We start from the raw sequence: 22,023 nt of genomic DNA, 5'->3' as shown, positions 1-22,023 counted from the left end.
TCCACTGTTGTTTTCACTGTGACGTTAATTCATGGATGAAGACAAACAATTACATTTTAGTGACTGTAATGTGAATTTTATCAGCAGATAAAGGTACTGGATAACCTTTTTGGAGGCAAACTGGATTGATTTGAACTTTGGCTTGGGATAAACATGAAAACAGGGTGTCTCTACCTGCTGCCATTTGTGGATTTTTCTGCATTTTTGTAAAGAAGAATTTGTGATCCACAGGTCAAAGTTTTAGAAAGACGCCGCTGCTTTCTATGCTGACAGGGTGGACTACCACAAATGCAAGCAATAACCAAATTCAATGTTCTTTATGTAGATTTAATCTGCCTGTAATATGCTAATACTGTATATAGCACGTCATCATGGCCTGTAACAGTATGACACCCAATACATGCACATTCCTTTGATCAAATGTCTTCAGCTAATAATCAGGTGATGTTTTTTTTTTTGGCCACACAAAGAAACAGTAAATGCATCTTAAGAAAACTCTAAACAATGGAAAATGCCGAAAAGGGTGACTGATTACTTTGCAGCATTTGGTTTAAAAAACAGAACATTCAATCAGCCTCTGCTTTATGAAGTCAGTCCAAATCTGTTAAATGCATTGTTGTTCACACAGAGACCTGTGTAAGACGTCAGATTTTCATGGTAATCAAAGACAAAATGTAGTGAATGACTATAATGCTGTGTTCACACCGGATGCGTCACAAAATATTTGTGCGACCAGATTACATAGAAAGTCAATGGATAGGCGCAGCTCAGAAGCCTGTGCGATCCGTGCGTCAAGAGCGTTGGCAGTGCAAGCGCGCTCCCAATTTTTTTCTCATATTCGCACATTTGCAAGAGTTGAAAATATTGAACTCCTGCGACTTTTTCGCATGATGAAGGCCAATCAGATTCTTTATTGACGATGACGTCAGGCCGTCAACACGGACACCGGTCTGTTCACCCATTCAACCATGGAGTAGAAGCTGTGTGACCACCTGGAGCTGTATGACACGGCCTTTATAACCGGGACCAGACCGGGAAGGATTTGTCGTGGAGGAGAATCAGCGAGGAGGTGGTAGTAGCAGGTAAAAGTTCTCTGTACTTTTCATCTTTGAAAGCTAAGATAGCATTAGCCGCTAATCACACTGGCTTTTTTCACTGGTGGTTTATGTTCATGAGAGGAGAAAAAGGAGCGCAGCTCCTCGCTTCTGCAGGCAGTGAAACTGATTGATGTGTCACTAGTGGGCGGTGCTTCGCTTCAAATGCGCATATGAAGCGAATAGGGAAATGTTTTGATATTGCAAAACCTGGGGAACGTTTTGTGCGGCAGACACATACGGTGCCGCAGAAGACGCATTCGGTGTGAACGCAGCATTGAGGTTACTCAGGGAGACAGAGGATTGTCGACTCACAACCATGTCATTCGTTTGCATCTTTCATTGTAAATATTTAAATGTGAATCTGAATTTTGGGTTTTTTGATTCACTATATACGTTCGAAATACTCATAAAATGTATATTTAGATGGGTTGATGAATAACTTACACTATATGTTTAGATGTTTGGGAAAAAGGAATGTTTTTTTGGACATCTTGGGTATTTTTTTTTAGATGTTAGGTGGGAATAAATGCACTGGATTATTGATTATTTTCATTTTTTAAGCAGAAATATCGAGGTTTGTTTATGTTTAAGTTCAGCTTTTCAGTGCTAGAGATGTGTGTCTATAAACAACCTTACTTGGTTTACACGTGACTGACGAACCTCAAATCTGGCAACCAACCTTGATTACGCCTTCAGTTTATAGTTACTTTGATCTACTTAAGGAAGCCTATAATGCGCTCCCTGCTGTGGCATGGGATGACCTTTGAACTGTGGACGATAAGCTTTTAATCCACTGTGCAGGACTACACAACAATCAAGAATAATTAATTTGTGGAGGGCACAATGCATCCTAAGATACCACATAATCAACTTGTTACTGTGGATGCTACAAGATATATCATTTTAGGCAAATTAGCATTAGTTAGTGCCACGTTGGAGAAATGTGAAATAGTGATTATGCTTCGCCCTGTTGACATTAAAGAGAGTTGGTTGATTCACTTCACAATGCCAGGGTATTCTTTTATCTACATCTCATGTACAGATCTGAAAAAACATGGTAATCAGAAAGTAGCAGCCCCAGGAATCAGAAATATAGAAGCTCAATTTTTAAAGAAAACTTTGACTTCAATCAAGTTCCAGGAAACTTGAAACACACACACACACAACAACTGGCCTTGTTCACACAGGTTTTGATCATTTTTTCCCCTTTGTCTTGATATATTGTCAAAAGTTAACACTTATAGCGCATTAATTTTGTGCTATAATTTTTTATTCTTGAAAAAAATATATAATATATTTACTATGTCACTTAGTTGTGACCATCACCAGCCATCGTTAAGGAAGGATAAGCTAAACTTTATCAGAATGAAAGAGAGGGCAGTGTTACACCCTAGTGAGAGGGGAGAAACAGGGGAGAGCGAATTAGGGGGGGCATTAAAGTTCTTATATCATGCAAATCAACTTTTTTGAGGTTTTAACCTTGTGACAATGTTAATTCCTTATCAAAAACACCTCCAAAGTATTATTGGGCTTCCTGCATCTCTGAGAAAACCTCAATAATCCTGATCTCTGAGCTGCTTCTCCTCGTTCTTCTGAAAAACGAGCGGTCTGTTCCGAACTGACGTCACAACGTCTGAACTGACCCCTCCAGGAAGTACCTGCTGCCAAAGCTGCGCCTCCACAGTGAACATACACGCCCACTTTCTTGGATCTAAAGACATGCGCCGTAAAAATACACAGAAGAAGAAGAAGAAGATCTTTTTTAATGGACTATGTAATGTAAGGCTCCAAATAACTACGATCCTCCATCTGTAGAAATATATTTACAAAGTTTTGTGGGCGTGCTTTTTGCCCATGCTGCCGGGACGCTAGGGCTACGTCATGAAATGGGAGGCACTCACATGGGGAGAGGCGGCGCTCCAGAGAAACCGTACGTTTCAACTTCCGGGTTGAATGAAAGTAAGTCATATTTCTGAATAAAATAGTATTTTATTTTGCAAAATGTAAAATACTGACCATATTTGGCAGTAGTTTAATTTGGAAAGTCTTGAAAAAACATGATATAGGATCTTTAAAATGAAGGATTAGAGTGAAACTATTTTGGTTGTGATGAAAGTATAATATGATGTTGATATTGTGCAGTGGCGTTTAATCTGCTGTGCCAATGTAGTGACGTATGGAGATATTAAAGAGGGTGAAACGTTGCACTCCTCAAGTACAGTGAGGGTGACCGTGAACAGAGAGTGAGTGAGTGCCCACATGTGTTACAGAGCCACCCGTTGGAATCCAATGTATCTTAAGTTGTACACCAACTAAAGCCTAGGTTCACAAAGGTTTGGTATGGGTACCCCAAGGTGTACACAGATTGTCATAGGGGGTACATTAATAAAAAATAAAAAAATTGGAAATTACAGTATAAATAGACCAGCAGTCAAGAGCCTCCATGCATTGCCACTGGACTCTGTAAGACTGACCTCTAGTGGTGAAACAGAAACAATCTCATCAAAAAAGTGCAATTATAACGAGAGCTACATTGATTTGAATTAGCGGCTAGCCAAACGCGCGATCAAGACTTTGATGTCCTTTGCCGCCACATGCTTGTGTGAAAGTGGATTTTCAGCTTTGACAAACATGAAAACAAAATACAGAACAAGACTTTGCGTGAAGAATGGTTTAACTCAAACTCTCTCAAATTCAGCCAAAGTTATGAGCATCCCTCACCCTTCTCACTAAAGTTGGAGCAAGTTATATAGACAGATAGAAGCTTTATTGTCATTGCACTGAAAACAATACAACAAAATCTTGTTGGCATGAGTCAATCATAATACAGCAGAAATATTAAAAATCACAGTTTCAGGGTGATGATCAAGTGATAATTCTAAATTACCTGTTTTATTGTGCGCTTACAGATTATTATTGTTTTTTTTAATTATATATTATTCCTCAACAGTATAGGTAAAATCCAGGGACAAATTTCACTGCAAGGATACATTGTATATGACTACATTATTGTGTTTTTTAGGTGTGCAGGAGTAGGGTGTACATGGCTTCAGGTTAAATGTCTGAAGGGGTACGGGACTGTGAAAAGTTTGGGAACGAATGAACTAGAGCTATCCCAAAACCCAAGGCAGCCTATGCATCCACAATATGCAGGTCAAACAGCCAGGGGGGGTGGCCCACAAGCCAAACCAAAGAGGCCCCAAACACTCCCAACGTTTTGGCTTCATTTGCTGTGGATCATTTCATCCACAGTTTCCTTAGAGTCAAAGTTTTTAAGTGATTTTCAGGCAAGTCTCTTTCTCTGGATAGAAAAAAAAATGCTGCATGAAAACAGATGATATTACTCATACTCTGATAGGTTATCTAAGAAATAGGAGGATCCTTAAGGGAACGGTTGCATTGCTCTTTAAAGATTGAGAGTTTTAAAATGAACATTTTGGTCCTTTTTTTCTGTGTGACAGTTGATGTGAGAGCTTCAAGCTGTTTCTGCAGTCATTTCCCAACATGGAGAGATTACATCCTCTTAGAACAGGGAGGGGGGTTATACTACAGACAGGAGGAACATCTCTCTCTCAGGCTGTGTTGAACTAGACTCTCTCATAAGGCTCATGCATTAACACGCAGCGAGCAAACTAAACATTTCAACGCTAATATGTTATTTTCAAACTCGGAGGCTGTGAAGCATGTAAAAAAATGATATGTGTCTTGTTTTTGCATGTTTTTGCCATTTCTAAGCATCATTCCAGCATTGATGTGGCACTGAATCAGTATTCCTCAGTTTTCACCATAAGCCTTTGGAATATTTCTGTTTGTATAAAAATGCAATAGGTATTTCTGATTTACTTTTTTTTTTGATGCCCTGAAAAAAACCAAACAAAACGACGTTTCACACATGAAACCTCCTATGGCCATCATCATCATAGAGGGAAAACTATAATTAATTTGGTTTATAATAGAATATGATATCTGAGGACCCCAAGATGTCTCGGTAGCCCTGGTTGTTGGAATCACTTTATCAAAGATAGTGAAACATGTTGCTTTGCTGATTAAATCCTATTTGTATCCACATAAGTCATTTATATTTGAATAAGAGCAGATCTATCTCTCCAAAGATAATGAAACATAATGTTTGGGTCGATCACATGTTTCGGTCGCCCCCTAGCGGTTAAAATGAAAATAAATTCCATTTGAAAGCAATGGATAATATTCAGTGTTTCCTTTGTAGTTTACAATTGAACATTTTTATAGGGGGAAAAACACTGTTGGGATGTTATGAGCAATGTATCTAACAATAACAAACTCTCCTTTCATCTTTTTGTCCTTATAAAGACATATTTTGAACTATAGAGTATATTTCTAAATCAGTAATTTTACTTGTACTTTCGTACATTTTAAAAGAAGCAAATTAATTTGTCTACATTTCTACACCCAGCCGGTACTGAGTTTTTAGTTTTTATTTTTTGTTTTAAAATGATCACAAAAATTGTGAAACAAAAAAAATAAATTAAATTACCAGACAAAAATCAAATGCAAATTTAGCTATACTCAGTCTGATAATTTTATTATTATTATTTTGAATTAAATAAATTGGTTATTTTATTTAAAAAATAATTGTGCATTTTAAGCTTATACATGAGATGTTAACTGTATGCAAGGGAACCGTGGCAAGATTTATGACCAAAAAGTAAACGTGGAGGGTAAAAGTAAGACAGTGGCTATCCGTACGGTTGCCGTATCAATATACCGACATTCCATTCGTACGCAGCTCCCCTCATTGGCCATTTTAGGTCACATTACTAAGACTAAACCTAACCATAAACCTACCCCTATAACCTAACCCTAAAAAATGTTGCGATATAACCTAATCCTAACCCTAAGCCTAAAGTTGCATTCACACCTAATGCGTCTTCTGCAGCTCTGGACGCATCTGCCGCACGAAACCTTCCGCAGGTTTCGCAGGATCAAAAAATGAACGTGTTGACAGCCTGACGTCATCGTCAACAAAGACTCTGATTTGCTTTTGTCATGCAAAACAGTTGCAGGAGTTCAATATTTTTTTAAGTCTTGCGAATGTGCGAATATGACAAAAAAACATCGGGAGCGTGCTCGCACTAGCCAACGCTCTGGACACGCGGATCGGACTTGCACCGCCGCACAGGAAAGATTTGGCCTCTGGGTCGAGTCTGTCCATTGACTTTGTACGTAACCTGGATGCACAAACATTTCGTGACGCATCCGGTGTGAACGCGGCATAAGACGTTAAGTACGTAAAAGTACCAATAGCACCGGGGGTTGTCCGTAAGTAAGTAAGTAAGTAAGTAAGTAAGTAAGTAAGTAAGTAAGTAAGTAGTTTATTTATAAAGCGCTTTTTTCGTACGGCGACCCTATGAAAAAACACTTTTTAAAAGTAATTAGTAACTTTTACTTTTTTTTTTTTACTTGTCTGCACATGCTGTCAAAGGTCAACACCACAGGAAGTGCAATCATTATGAGACAGCAATGCATATTTTGTTATTGCAATAAAATACATTGATTTAACTTTTACTTTGAGTAATATTTAATCGAGCTTCTTTTTTACTTGTACTTCAGTATTTTGTGTATGACTTACTTGTATTTGTACTTGAGTACAATTTCAATCAAGTACCAGTACTTCTACTTGAGTATATCAGTACACTTTACACCTCTGCCATTATGTATTTGGGGAGGTTTAGCAGTGTTCATGTTTTTTAAAGCAGATTCCTGTCCGTGCAGAACACAGGGGAGTGCACAGGGGAAAAGGAAAATGAGAGGTTTAGTGAGCAACAGGAAAACCGCTATGAGAAGAACACATTCCAGGCTGAGCAGCGCCGGGACAATAAGGGGTGGGACTAAACTCTATACTATTTTTAAAAAAAAAACTAGAAAAAAAAAAAAAAAATTGCAATCTCGCCTCTAACCATCAGCAGAGAGAGCAAACAGAGTTTAGGTGTGTGTGTGTGTGTGTGTGTGTGTGTGTGTGTGTGTGTGTGTGTGTGTGTGTGTGTGTGTGTGTGTGTGTGTGTGTGTGTGTGTGTGTGTGTGTGTGTGTGTGTGTGTGTGTGTGTGTGTGTGTGAGAAGAGAAAAGAGAGAGAGAGAAGTCACTCCTTCCTAGTTCATCAGCGCAGGTTTGGACGTAGATCAGATAGGACGCTGGTCTGAGGCTCGGTCATTTCTTTCCTGTAATAACTTTCTTACTTAATAATTCAAATAGAAGCAAAGAACACTGCGGGATTTTCCCTTTTCTCGCCCCAGAAGCAGAGGCTGACAGCGGGGGAAAGGATGTGAGTTCAGTCTATGTGTCAAACATCTGCAGCAGAAGGAAAAGATTCAGCTCTCTCTCACTGAAATGACAGCATCTCTATTTTAAACACATCTCTAACTCTCACACTGCTGTCTTATGGGACAGTTGAAGCGTATGTGACGTTCAAAGACTCACAGGAAACAGGTAACAATTAAATTATTATTATTATTATTATTATTATTATTATTATTATTATTATTATTATTATTATTATTATTATTATTATTATTATTATTATGTTTGCCGTATGATATCATATGTTCATGTGGATTTGTTGTTTTTTTTTTTTTATATATATATATATTTTTTTTTTATTTATATTTTGATAGCACTTTGAGAGGACTATTGTTCTAATTTGCGCTATATAAATAAAGTTGAATTGAATATCTTCCTGCACATTCTCAGATGAAAAGTTCACTACTGAACGCAAAACTGAGCTCAGTCAACTCTGATGAGACCAATCTCCATCGGTCCATGTTTTATCCAGATGTGAACAGGTGTCAGGTCACAGTATATTTGTACTGAGATGTAATCATGCCATTTTCTGAAGTTTATCTGTCTATTTAAAAATATATTTCTTTTTGTACAGAGCACCCTAATATTGCACATGACGGTATAGTGTAATATTTACATGGAAATAATGGGAACTAGGCCTATTAAATTTTCAATAACTCTAATTTTGAATGTTGGTCATTTTTTATAACACATAGCATAGTGGTATATAGTAATCCATAGGAGAAGACTTTTGAAATGAAAGTTTTTATTTTAATTTACAAAACTCAACTGGTTAATGAAATTTTAGCAGTGAGAATCAGAATCTGAAAGGTTTTTATTCACCAAGTACAGTTTAAAACTTCTTCGCCCATGCTGACAAGGACTAGCAATGGGCGATGTTATTGTCCCACAGATATTATCAGCTGACATTCGCCAGAAAATGTATCATCGGTATCGGTTTTTCCATCGATATTGAAAAAAGGATGTGATTTGGTTTGAGACAACACAATAAAAACAAATATAGCACTTTTTCCTTATCTAAAGTTGAATGCGTATTCTTATTTGTCACAGATCTGTGGCTCTGTGTATATATCGGTATCAGTAAATACAGGAAATAGAAAATGTAGGGTTGGACAATATTGATATCCGCAAAAATCTAATATTGAAAATTAATAACAAGGACTGATCTTCAGCTTATTGAGAACACAGGCCACCCATGACAGGTTGCCCTTCCATGGAGCCACAGATACATATTTCCCATGGTCTTGTCATCAATTGAGACACAAATACGTTTTTGGATCTTTTGTCAAAGTACAGAAGGAGATCCATACATGCTTGGTTAAACATTTAAACTCTGCCCAAAGTATCATCAGATAGACAAATACTTTTAAAAGCTTCTTATAAATGTATTCTACGTGCTCTTTCCTTGCCCCAGCTACTGTATGTAGTATATGTTAATGTATGATCTTACTCATTCAGCAAATTTAAAGCCTCAAAAGCAGATTAATGCCTGTGTGACTGAATGTCAGTGTTTGAGATCTAATAACCACCTTCAGAGGGAGTCGGTCCATCTGAGGAGCATCAGTCACACTCATAGTCAGGAAGGCGCAGATGTAAAATTCTTTGTTTTGTTTGTCCCCCCGCCTCTCAAACAAAGAACAGCTTGTTTAGTATGGCACGTCTGAGGATCCGTATATACTAACTGTTGGTCCTTTCTTCTCCAACATAAGTTTCCGTTGCAGATATGCGTGTGAGAGCTTGCTGACAGTTACTGCCCTGTAACTTCTACTTTGGAAATATAGACACAGGCTGAGCGTCCCCACTGTCAGGATTACAGTTTTAAAGTTTTTACAACTTGGGGTTTTAGAACACATGGTGCAGGCTTTCAAACCACGGAATAGAAGGTCTCATGATAACACTCTTAAGGCGGGCATACACTGTGCGATTTTTGGCCCATTTTGAGCCGATTTTTCACACATGCATCTATTTTTAGGATTGGGTCGAATCTCTTCTTCTGTTTTATTGGTGACACTTCAGAGTTCTTCTTATTCTAATTTGTAAATTGCATTTACGGAAACAAGACCCCGACGTGTCGTCTATGGACCTACAGTGTGAGAAGTCAGGTCGCGTCAGAGTGTCAGTCCGTATAGTGCAAGAATATGAATTGTGAGCTGCGAGCAATCGGACTCTGCAATTAAGTCGCACAATTTAAGCTGGAGCTGAGTACAAGAGATTGAAAAAAATCACACAGTGTATACCCACCTTTAGACACTGGTAGAGGCCTCGTGTATGGTGGGGGAGTCTGCTGGGCTGTGCAATGCCCCCAAAATCCATCTTTCTGACACAGTTATCCAGATGGAATAGATCAGCCGGTCATGTCCCAGCACAGTATGAGAGGAAGAGATGGCAGTAGAACTCCTATTGTTGAAACATGCAGGTGTTCCACCGGACAGAATGGAAACAAACTGAATAATGGAAATCAACCGGGACACACTGAATGCCTACACATTCCATATGTCTGTGAGTTGTGAAATGACACCAAGGGAAATGAGAAAGTGTTTGTATTATGGGTGTATATATATATATATATATTTTTTTTTTTGTTGTTGTTTGTTTGTTTCATACACGACGAACCAGCATCATTCAGGAACTGCACACATTTTTAGAGAAAAAGTCTGGTCTTGAATCTAAAACTGAATTATAAAGGATTGTCATTTGTTGGATTGTTTATCACATTACTCTGGAGAATTTGAACAAACTTCAAACCCAGCAAAGCATTTGATTCGACCTCCTGATAAGGAAGGGAAACTCCACTCATTGCTTCCAAGACTGGGAGCTACATGTGTTTGTACTGAAAATTATGCAAGTTACATAAACTCCCACACATCGAAAAACATTCTCCTTCTCCTGTTCTCAAGTTATTGTGTTAAATGTCATGGAAATTCCATGATATTCAATATAATCTACACAAAGGGTGAGATGCGTGTGTTTCCCATAGAGTGCAGATGAATGTATATTTAGCTCAATGCATCAAAACTCAGGGGGGGATATCCGTAGTTTTATGCTGACATGCAAGTTTCACAGTCAGTACAACAGCATTGTGTTGTATGAAAGATGTGTGGTGAGATTACTTCTCCAGTTTTAGAAATACCGTAGGTTTCATCTGCAAAGTTCAGACATAGCTAGATATAAGATTGTGTGAGGGGCTTCTATCTGTTTAGTTATTTATCCACATCTTTTATTGTGCATCAAAGTCCTTCTGTGTCGTAACCTGTATAATTTAAATTATCCAAGCTTTGCAAATTCTTAACAGTAGTTTTTGGAATTATTTAATTTTCTGAGGTTTTTTAGGAATGGCATGAATTGGGGAAAAAGAAAAATCTCTGTCCTAGACTAGGCCCTATGGTAAAAAAGATTGCTGGAACTAGTGGTTAGCAGCAAATTGGGGTAAAAGCAATGTTGGTTTTCGATCGTTTTAATGTGCTGATTCTGAATATCTGTGTTCCCAAGCTGAATCTTAAGTCCTTCATGTTCAACTTTTAAAACTGCTTATGGACATGGTTAGCTTAGAGATGATTTCATGCTCATGCCAACAACTGTGCTGAACCTTGCAATGCAAATGTCGGAAAACGATGTACAGCACTATGCAGCTGTAAAAAGAACAAGTTGTCTGCATGAACACAAATTAATTATTTTATTCACAAGTATTGTTGATGTCATCAACGATTATCTTATATTACGATTATCGTAAATTGTGCATGGAAACAAGGCCGCTCGTCACAATAGCTTAGCTGCTCAGATCTGATTTTGGCGCTTACCTCAGAAAGGTCCATCGCCAAAGGAACAACGACGACCCATAGACTTATATCAATGCGACCCGGTGCGACCTTGTTATGTTCGGCGATGCGCGTCCACAAAAGTAGAGGCGTGGCTTCTGGTAGATTGGCAGAGGCAGGGGGAGGAAGTGGAGCTATTTAGGGAGGGACATCGAGATGTTTGCTTTTGACTTTTCTCTCTCTCTCTTTTCATCCTCCGGATATCAGCTTTAATGTAACAGACTTTAAAGAAATGCCGACTACATTTTTGCCAAATGAACTGACATTATCACACTCTGAATATCACCTGTTTGTTTGTAAAATGTAAATATATATATATATATATATATATATATATATATATGTGTGTGTGTGTGTGTTTATATACTCTCAAAACTGCTGCTTATCTTCTGAGATAAGTCGGCTCATCTTTGCTTATTACGTTTTGTTTGAAATGATTTGTTTTATTGTTTTATTTGTTTGTATGAAGAGTTTGTGTTCTTTTATCTTACCTAATAGTTTTTTATAGACTGGGGATTTTTACCAAGGTTGTGCCATCAGAGGTCATCAGGTGTGCTATGGAAAATTGTCTAATATTTTCCTTTATACATCAGAAAACCATTCAAACATTAAATGATTGTCAAAATGATAATTTTATTGTTTTGTAGTTTCACAATGTTCATTGATCATTTTAAAACAAAAAATATATAGTTTACTCAGTAACGGTTGGGTGTGTAAATGTAGCAAGTTACTTTACTTCTTTTAAAAATAAATTCTGATTTAGAAATATATTTAAAAAAGTACAAGCAGCCATAAAAGCTACTCATAGTACTGTGAGTACTTGTAATCCATTACTTTCACCTCTGAAAAGGGGTAATAGAGTAAGACCGCCTCTTGTTTAAAAGCTTGGCTGTTTGCGTAACTGAGTTGCTGTCCCTCACAATGAGCAGCAGACCCCAGTCTCGCCGGCCCGCCGGGTGGGGCCACTCAATGACAGGAAGCACAGCCATCAATATTTACTCTGCGAGCAGGGCTGTAGTCAGCAGGCCTGGAGCCGGGAGGCTGGGCAGCACTGCACCATGCACAGTCTCAGAGCACATACACAAACACTCAGGAGTGCTGTTACAGCCTGCTTCCTCTAAGCCCCTTTTTCCCACCCAATCCAATTACTACACAGGCAGACAGGCTGGGCCCTCCGACTGTTGTTTTTGACCTCATTGCTTCCTTCGCCTTTTCACAATTCCAGCTTTACTTGCTGTTTGACTCCGTGCAGACACAGCTATTGCATTACCATTTGTACAGTGCATTCAAATAGCAGTTAATATGACAGGAAATGGTGTCATATATCTGCAACACCTCAAATGAAATGTGTTATCTATTATGACCATCCCTAATGAAGTGGCAGCACTAAAATGATCAGACACTAATGCATTTCGCTCCTGTTTCACAGAGATGGGAGCCTCTGCTCTGCTCGTCGCATCGCTGGCTGGAGCTTTGCTCTGGAGTTCGTCTGCCATTGCAGGTATGGTTAATGGTCAGTTGTAGAAAATACTGGGTGTATAGCAAAGACAAGCACTGGGAGAAACTCTCTGTGAAGCACTAAGGGAATGTGCCCCATAGGGCTTAGCAGGCCTGTACAATGTATAGGCATCTTTAAGTTAAAGTTCTCTGTCTTTGGCTAAAGTTTCCAACGTTGTAAGATCCTGCATGATAAGAAGTGTCGTATTTTAGTCATTGTCTCCATTTGTGTTTGTTGTTTTTTCCAGATTGCTAGCTGTTTTAAAATTCCTGCTTGGTGATTTCATATGTTTACAAAAGTCACATGAATTTGAGGCTCTGTTAAAACATTTACATCAAACAAAAAATAATGTCTGAAATTAGAAAGAAAGGAAAGTATGTTATTTAAAGATGGATATGTTTAAAAAGTCTGACATAAGTAAATATAAGTTATCAAGAAGCAATACCACAATGGGCATCATCGTACTTTTATTCTTCTGTTACATATTAAGACATTTTTGATGACTGATGAATACTTTGTAACATGATCGTGTAGTGTTGAGCCTAATACAGTAACCCCATTACTTTAAGCACTACCTAATACTGTAACTCAGTTACGATTACTGAACAAAGCACTATAGCCTAGGTTCCCAAAGTGGGGTACGGGTACCCCCAGGAGTACGGCGTACGCGATTTGTCAAAGGTTCAGGTACTTGAATGAAAATTAAAAATAATGACAACATTGGTAACAAAAATATAAATAGGGCAGTTAATGCTAATGCTAGGTTAATGCTATTGCTAGGCTAATATTAATGCTAAGTGAATGTTAATGCTAGGCTAATGCTAATGCTAAGTTATTCTTATTGCTAGGATAATGCTAGGTTAAAGCTAATGCTAGATCAATGTTAATTGTAGGCTAATGCTAATGCTAGGCTAATTCTATTGCTCGGTTAATGCTAGGCTAATGCTATTGCTAGGCTAATGATAATGCTATGTTAAAGCTAATACTTTGTCAATATTAATGCTAGGCTAATGTTAATGCTAGGCTAATGCAATTGCTGTGCTGCGTTAATGTTGATGCTAGGCTATTGCTATTGCTAGGCTAATGCTAGATACTGCTAATGCCAATGATAAGCTAATGCAGTGCGATACAGGCCAGCACCTGCATCCTCACTTGTTGTATTTTCTTTAGGAAATGCAAATATTCTAGATCCTGTTTATATGTTATTCCTTAACAGGATAGTTCAAATTTACTGTAGGGCTACATTGTATATGACATGACATTATTATGTTTTTAAGTGTGCAAGAGTAGTGGGTACATGGGTTCAGGTTAAATGTCTGAAGGGGAATATGACTGTGAAAAGTTTGGGAACCACTACACTACAGCATTATTTTTATGTAGATAAATAATAATAATAATACGTTTTTGGATGGATACGACAAAGTTCCCTGTCCTATTTCCTGTTTCTATTCACATACCGACAAAACAGGCAGTCATGGTAGTGCCTTTTGTAAGACACATGCAGGTTCTCTAAGTGTTTCTCTTTTGTGGAGGACAAGGACAAAGGTCCTATCTACTTCCAGAAAGAGTATTTCTAATCTGTACAAGTTTGACAAAGCTAGAAGCTAAAGGAAACTCAATGGACACATCCAAAGTAATTCACACCATCCATGAAACAAGGGCTGGATTTTTCTAAAGTGACCACTGTAAGCATTACTATTTTTAAAGAAATCTGTCAAGTAACTGTTACCTTTTTAATTAAGTAACTAGTAACAATTAACTGGTTATTCTTTTTCAGCACTGTGTACATCATCATACACAAGAACATGATTTTTATGTGTGAGATCATGTTTATTACATAATAAGTTCTAAATATGTAGCTTTTCTCTCTGGGTTAAGATTGCTTTCCTCTTTTGATGGAAATACTTTCTTGTTTTAAACACTTATTTATTACCCAATGGTCTGATGACATCAATGTATATCTACTGACTTCTTTGTGATCTTGTCTTTATGTGCTTCAGACACCACAGGTGAGCAGAAGCTGCTGTGTACTTGTGAAAACGCCAAAGGCACATGTGTGAATGGGACTTGCAGAGGAGATTACTGTTTCTACTCCTGGGTGCACGGTGTTGAGGAGCGAGGCTGTTTCACCAGAGATCACTACAAAGAGCAGTGTTTCAGCTCCTTCGAGCTCTTCTTTGTCCAATGCTGCAAAGAGCACATGTGCAACGCTTTCTCCACGCCACCTCCAGACATCGGTTTGTATCCAAAGGAAACTAATATCACATTTTTAATGCATTATAAAGGACACATTAGCCTAATTGTTAAAAAAGAATATTCAGCAATAACTTGACTTCCTCTATGCGTTGGTGCAAAGAAAAGTGTTTACGTTTGTTCAATCATTTTTAAACCAAACAACTTCTGATACCTTTAAATTCGTGAATGTGTGTCACATGCTGAATTAAACATGCTTCAATTTATTTGTAAAAATAATGTGAGGACTATTGCTAGAGAAGACCAAAAATTTAAAAATTTAAAATTGCAGAAACCAAGGCCAAATGCTTGTATAGACACCATGTAAAAAAATGTAATATTTTAAAAATAAGAATAATTGTCCCTTTCTTTTTATATTTGTATTATAGTTTTATGAACATTATGACTATAAATTCTAATCAGTGAACAAATAAAAAAGTCAGAATTCATCAGATCTGGAATACAGTTACACCAACCCAACGCTAGGGCTGGTCGATCTATTGAGATTCAAGATATATCGAGTTTTCTATTTTGGCAAAATAGAAAATTACAGCATTGCCTAGGCAAGGCAAGGCAAATGTATTTGTATAGCGCATTTCATACACAAGGCAACGCAATGGGCTTTACATGATCAAAAAGTGCAGCAGCTTAAAATCAATGAGAACATTTAAAATCATCAGTAAAATCAATTAAAATCATCAACAAACACATTACATCAACGACATGACCAAAAATCTCCTTCTCAATCATATGCAGTAGAGAAAAAAAGGGCCTTTAACTTTGATTTAAAAATGTTCACGTTCACGTATATTGAAATATACATTTTTATTGGTTTGTTTTGTTTTAGGAGTCGCTGCTTTCCTTACTTCTCAGAACAGCTTAAAGAACACAGTTAGATGGATTTCTAAGTGCGTCCTAACCCAGACCTTCCCCTAAACAAGCTATACTATAAGAACTCACTCACACATGCTGTCCTTTACAGGAGAAAAAGCCAAAAGTGGCACATTTTGTGCAACTCTTTGTTAATAAATGTGTCTGTGTGGCATTTTGCATCAGCAAATTTTGCCCTTATTTGTCTTTCTGGTCAGACTTAATTTGAATTAAAGTTGAGATTTATATCGCATATGGCCATTTACACACAAATAATAGCTCAGCAATGGTTCCCCCTTGTGGTCTGTTCCAATACATTGCTTCTGCTAGTGATTTCTAACACATGTGCCTCCATGTTCAGACTTTTTTTTCCTGGTTCTACTGATCACTGAGTCCAAAACTTAAGCACATGTCCCTGTACTTGTTGTGTGTTCAGATGGAAAGCCAACAACAGCACCTCCAGCACTCCCACGCCCAGAGCTTTGGATTGCATTGTCTCTGCTGCTTTTATTCATGGCCGCCTGTGTGTGCGGCCTTGTTGTTTTCCTGCACTTCAGACGTGCACACAGCAAACTCAAGGAGGCAGAGGATCATGACACGACTATGCTCAAAGTCCCAGCTGGAGACGACCCTACATATGGAGTGAGAGATGAAAAAAGCTCATTGCTTTCAAAATATATCTTCATGTTGAAGTTTTCTAAACAGCGTCTGCCTCTTTCTTCAGGAGATATTTGATGAGTTTTGTACATCGGGGAGTGGAACTGGGCTTCCATATCTAGTTCAAAGGACAATGGCCAGACAAATTTCTCTTGTTGAATGTGTTGGTATGTTTACGTCATCCTCAATACTTTTGCTTTATTTTGATTTTTTTGTATTTTGTGTGATACTATAAATTGCAATGTGTCATTGTCTTTCTGTTTGCAGGTAAAGGAAGGTATGGGGAGGTGTGGAGGGGGATGTGGATGGGGGAGAATGTTGCTGTCAAAATATTCTCCTCTCGAGATGAGCAGTCCTGGTTTAGAGAGACAGAGATCTACAACACTGTACAGCTGCGACACGACAACATACTGGGTATGTGAGCAGGGGCGGAGCTAGCGGGGCACTTGGGTGGTTTTGATCAGGATTGGGGTCAATTACATTTTTCAGTTACAACTACGTTTTCAATTATCCATGTTCAATTACAATTCAATTATGATTACAGTGAGCAGCATTTTTTCTACGTAAAATTAAATTACAATTATTTATTTTTTTATCGTCAGAAAGTCAACTACAATTACGTACTCAATTACTAAAGTATAATTACAGAATCACTGAGCCTGAAATAAATTACCTAATAAAACTTAACCTTCCACTTGTGTTAGCATCTCTTATGATAACAGGTCCTAAATCAGCTGTAAAATACACTAAAAACCAATATCTAATTTCTTTCCTATCTATTGGTTACTTTGTTAGGCTTCCTAATCAATAAAAATATAGGTTTTGATATTTTTGGTGTGGGCATCTGTGCCTTTTTGTGTCAGTATAACCTTTGATTTCATGTTTTTTTTTTTTTTTTTTAAATGGTAAAATGTGATGTGAAACATACAGTATTTTAATAATTCTTAACTACATATATGTAGAACTGTACATGGAACTGTAACATGGTTCCCCAGTTTTATGTTTAATTATAATTGACAATTTTTATAGATTTTTTATGGCAATTACAATTACAAAGTCAATTATCTGAACTCAATTACAATTTAATCACAAGTACGACAGCAACATATTTTGTAAAATATAATTACAATTCTAATTATACCATAATTGTAATTAATTAGCAACTTTGCAAATACAATTATATTTGACCCCAATCCTGGTTTTGATATATGATAAACAGGGAATATATAGTAATGTGTCTGTCTAGCATCTGTCATATATATATATATATAATATGGACTATCAATGATTTATAATGGTTTATTGGGCAATGATCAAACCTTATGAAAGGATGAAATCCAACGTTAGCATCATTATTTGTTTGTAGCACTACATTTAAAGTAGAGTAATGTAGAGAGAGCGTGTCATGGTTGACCGTTGTCTATAAGACTAATTCTGATACAATGAGAGATAGGGGTGTGCATTGCCATGAATCTGACGATACGATACGCAACTCCCAATATGATATATCCCGATACTAAACAATACGATATACATCGCAATATCAATATTTACAAATTTCACCTTTGCAAGAACAAAATGGTATGAAATACAATTTATTAAATGTTTTCTAAACTTGTGAGAACAAGTGGTATGTTTATCAAATTGTCAAATTAAATTAAGTAAAAAACTTTTGCTTTTACAACAGATTCTGATTCTGTTAACTTAACTTTTTTAAAAAATAAAAAAAACAAGTACCAGTAATTACATACATCTATAAAAGTGCCTAGTTTGTTTTATGAAAATAAAGTGCAATAAACTTCCAAGCTAAAATGCATTGAGGAGTGAGGTAGTTTAACAAGGTCTGAAGTGGTTCACTGACACTAGTGACCGATGTTTACGTGCTATGCATATGTTTGTGCAAATGAATGTTTTTTTTGTTAAAAAAATATTTTTAAAAATCAATTTGGACAGTTTTTAGATTGATACGATTTGTCGCCGTGGCTTGGCTTCGATACGATTAGAACACGGCGAAATAACGCGATACATCACCTAATAGATTTCTTCTTATATTATATTAAAACTGTCAAAGTTATTGTTTCACTAATTCATTTCCAGGTCTTAATAAGAAGTAATCTAATAAAACATCAGCCAAAAGCCTAGATGTTAATTTTCTTGTGGTGGTGTTGAGGAGTAAAGGAAAGGAACAATAACAGAACCAGGATAAAAAAAAACAAGGAAACGAATATAAAGCAGAAATAAGGTTGTGTTAATTTATAACAAAATAAAGACTCCATCAAATCAAATATTAAAGCAGAACTCATTAAGTAACTTGTGCTTTGCTCTCCTCCTAAAAGTTCCTTTTGGTTACGTCACTGTCGTAAACACTAAAAAAGTGCAGCTGATCAGTGGCTGATCAGCTGCACCTACTGTTGCTGGGCAGGGGAAAAGGGCGTAGCCTGCGGATCAAGAAAGTGGCAGACAGACAGCAGAGCACATAACACTAGATTTGAATAAATAAGTAAGATTTCATCTTCTTATTTATTGTGATTTTTAGGTTTCATTGCCTCGGACATGACGTCAAAGAATTCCAGCACCCAGTTATGGCTTGTCACCCACTTTCATGAGCTGGGCTCACTCTACGATTTCCTGCAGTATAGCAGTTTAGAACCCGAGAGCTGCTTGAGAATGTGCTTGTCAGTGGCCTGTGGCCTTGTCCACCTCCACACTGAGATCGTCAGCTCTCAGGAAAAGCCAGCTATTGCTCACCGAGATCTGAAAAGCCGCAACATCCTTGTGAAGCGGAACGGACAGTGTTGCATTGCTGACCTCGGTAAGGAGTAAAGCAAAGACACTTAGTCACAATGAATCAGCCCAACAGTTATTCATGACTCTTTTCAACTTCTGCTACCAGGAATAATTATCTCCCACAAACAAAGCCATTATTTTTATACAGATTTTAATATATAAAGTTACAAAATGTTGTAGAAATCTGCTTTTCCTTTAGGTTTGGCTGTGATACACTCTCAGTCCCATGACTATCTGGATGTGGGTAATAATCCCCGTGTGGGGACCAAGCGCTACATGGCCCCTGAGGTCCTGGATGAGAGTATTCGTGTCGACATCTTCGAATCCTACAAGCAAACAGACATCTGGGCCCTGGGCCTGGTCTTCTGGGAAATTACTCGCAGAACTATTGTCAACGGTAAGGCGACAGTTAAAGGTCCAGGATTATGCTATTTTTCACACATCTCCATTTGTTCTAAGAACCCCAACAACATAGTATTTGAGGTTTATTTTCCCAAACTGGGCTGTTTTCTAGAGTTTTAGCCTCTGAAATGTGACTTCCATGCCGCTTCTAAAACCAGACTGTTTTGGGGGCTTCATGCATATGCATGAGTGGGTGTGTTTGTAGATGCTGACTCAATGCCTCCTCTTGGAATCTCGCTGGTCCATCACTGTGGGGTGTTGATCAGTCCCTTATTAACGCTAACTACTAACTACACCGTGGCTGCTCACTGCTCCTCAGGGAGGGGTTAAATGCAGAGAAGAAATTTTGTATATGTAGCTTCTATATTAAACCGTCGTGTTTGTTTTACCTGTGAAGTAGTTTGAGAGGGAGGAGCTCACATTCTTATAGGGTAGGAGGAGCCAGGATTGTCAGTAGGAGGAGTTTCTGCGTTATGATGTCATAAAGCGAGAAAAATCCAACTCGCCCATTTGGAGCTGACTTTTTACAAAATGTGGAATAACAAGGGAGGGAGGAAACAGAACTTTTTCATCTTTGGCCCTCTGAATGAGGTGAAAGGGATGTATATCACTGTAGTGATTTTTCATAATACTGCCCCTTTAATGAAAATCTTTGTTTTGTTTTGGGTTTTGTTTTTTTATTTTATTTAAATTTTATTTTATATATGTAATTGCTTATGTATTTAAATGAAGATAAGATAAGTTCCCTCCCGTTTCATGTCTCCCAGAAACCCAATGTTTTTCCACATCGTGTCTGTCTCCACCGTCCTCTCATGATTAGCGCTGCACTAATCATAAACCGTGTTATCTGGTGTCAGCACTCACTTGTACAAACTACAGATGCCCGTGAACCCAAATTGCAGACAGGATCGTGCAGCATTTACATCCTGCTCTATTCACCAGGGGTTTGATAGCGCTCCCTGTGTTTTTGTTGAGTTCTCTACTGTATACAGTAAAATTCCCTCCTTCATATTTATAAGTGGACGAGTGCTTTATTTAAGAAGATCATGTTGAAGAGTTGAGTGAAGCAATTTATTGACTCGTTTGTTTGTCATGGTGTGAAGAAAAAGATTTGTATAATTTATTTATACAAATGTAATTGCAAATCTGTTGCTGTTGTAACCATAATGAAATTGTAATTGAGTATAACAATAGTAATTGACTTTGTAATTGTAATTGCCATGTATAATTCTTTAAAAATTGTCAATTATAATTAAACGCAAAACTGGGGAAGCATGTTACATTTCTATACATATGTTGTTAACAGTTATTAAAATATGTTTCATATCAAGCTTTCCCACATTTTACCATTTAAAAAAAAATGAAATAGGGGTACACTGACAGAAAAAAAGCTCAGATGCCCACACAAAAAATAATATAACTTATATTTTCATTGATTAGGAAGCCTAACAAGGAAACCAATAGATAGGAAAGAAATTAGATGATTAATAATTGTTTTTAGTGTATTTTACAGCTGATTTAGGAGTTTTAATCATAGGAGATGCTAACAGAAAGCTAACACAAGAGGAAGGTTGACTTTTAATAGGTTATTTTTTCATTGTGATTAATTGTAATTGAACCTTAGTAATTGAGAGCGTAATTGTAAATGACTTTCTAAAAATGCTGGTCACTGTAAGCGTAATTGAAAATGTAATTGTAACTGAAAAATGTAATTAACACCAACCCTGGTTTTGATTAAATACTATTTTCTGTGCCTGTTTATGATGTGTCGTATGTAGGTGGAGTAATTGGAGATGTTTCATCTTTATTGTAGGGATTGTGGAGGAGTACCGACTCCCCTTCTTTGACCTGGTGCCCACAGATCCCAGCTTCGAGGAAATGAAGAAGGTGGTGTGTGTGGATCAGCAAAGGCCATGTCTCCATAACAGACTCCACTCCCACCCGGTAGGGCGTAGCACACACACGCGCACATGTGCACAGATCAATTCTTTCCCAATCAGGCAGTAATAATCACCCTACACATGTGTTCAGATCCTGTCTACCATTGTGAAGATCATGAAGGAGTGTTGGTACCAGAACCCACCTGCTCGCCTCACAGCCCTGCGAGTGAGGAAAACTCTTTCCAAACTGGACCAAGACACAGACTTTAGCATCGAGAAACTCAAGCGCGATGTTTAGACTAAGTCTAAAGTTCTCAAACTAAAGCACCATGCTACAACAGAGTGGGAATGCTTATCATAAGCATTTATCATCTGAAAGAGCAACCACATTAAAAGAAAGCCATGACTTTATAAAGTGGTTTTAAAGCCAAATTTTGATATTTTTATATA

The 22,023-nt window shown here is 37.5% G+C and overlaps 1 protein-coding gene across 3 annotated transcripts; it reads left to right on the top strand.

Moving 5' to 3' along the window:
- The first annotated feature begins 7,050 nt into the window (after nucleotides 1-7,050).
- Nucleotides 7,051-22,023, top strand: acvrl1 (activin A receptor like type 1). 3 transcript variants are annotated; one of them, XM_028453496.1, is made up of 11 exons: nucleotides 7,051-7,241; nucleotides 7,369-7,561; nucleotides 12,677-12,748; nucleotides 14,746-14,982; nucleotides 16,284-16,489; nucleotides 16,572-16,671; nucleotides 16,772-16,918; nucleotides 19,041-19,316; nucleotides 19,491-19,688; nucleotides 21,507-21,637; nucleotides 21,725-22,023. In XM_028453496.1, exons 3-11 carry the CDS (start codon nucleotides 12,679-12,681, stop codon nucleotides 21,869-21,871), a joined length of 1,512 nt encoding a protein of 503 aa, XP_028309297.1. In that variant the 5' UTR covers nucleotides 7,051-7,241; nucleotides 7,369-7,561; nucleotides 12,677-12,678; the 3' UTR covers nucleotides 21,872-22,023. The 3 variants fall into 3 exon arrangements, with proteins under 3 accessions (XP_028309297.1, XP_028309296.1, XP_028309295.1); XM_028453495.1 differs by having other exon boundaries at nucleotides 7,051-7,295; XM_028453494.1 differs by having other exon boundaries at nucleotides 7,051-7,561.

Source organism: Gouania willdenowi, chromosome 7 (genome assembly GCF_900634775.1).
Source record: "Gouania willdenowi chromosome 7, fGouWil2.1, whole genome shotgun sequence".
In the NCBI taxonomy this organism is placed as follows: domain Eukaryota; kingdom Metazoa; phylum Chordata; class Actinopteri; order Blenniiformes; family Gobiesocidae; genus Gouania; species Gouania willdenowi.
This window is presented reverse-complemented; position numbering and strand designations above follow the sequence as displayed.

Bases quoted from the DNA above. Each gene is read 5' to 3' on its own strand.
- acvrl1 (XM_028453496.1), top strand. From the start codon at position 12,679: ATGGGAGCCTCTGCTCTGCTCGTCGCATCGCTGGCTGGAGCTTTGCTC. The intron at 14,983-16,283 runs GTTTGTATCCAA...TTGTGTGTTCAG, and splicing joins CACGCCACCTCCAGACATCG to ATGGAAAGCCAACAACAGCA. The intron at 16,672-16,771 runs GTATGTTTACGT...TTCTGTTTGCAG, and splicing joins TTCTCTTGTTGAATGTGTTG to GTAAAGGAAGGTATGGGGAG.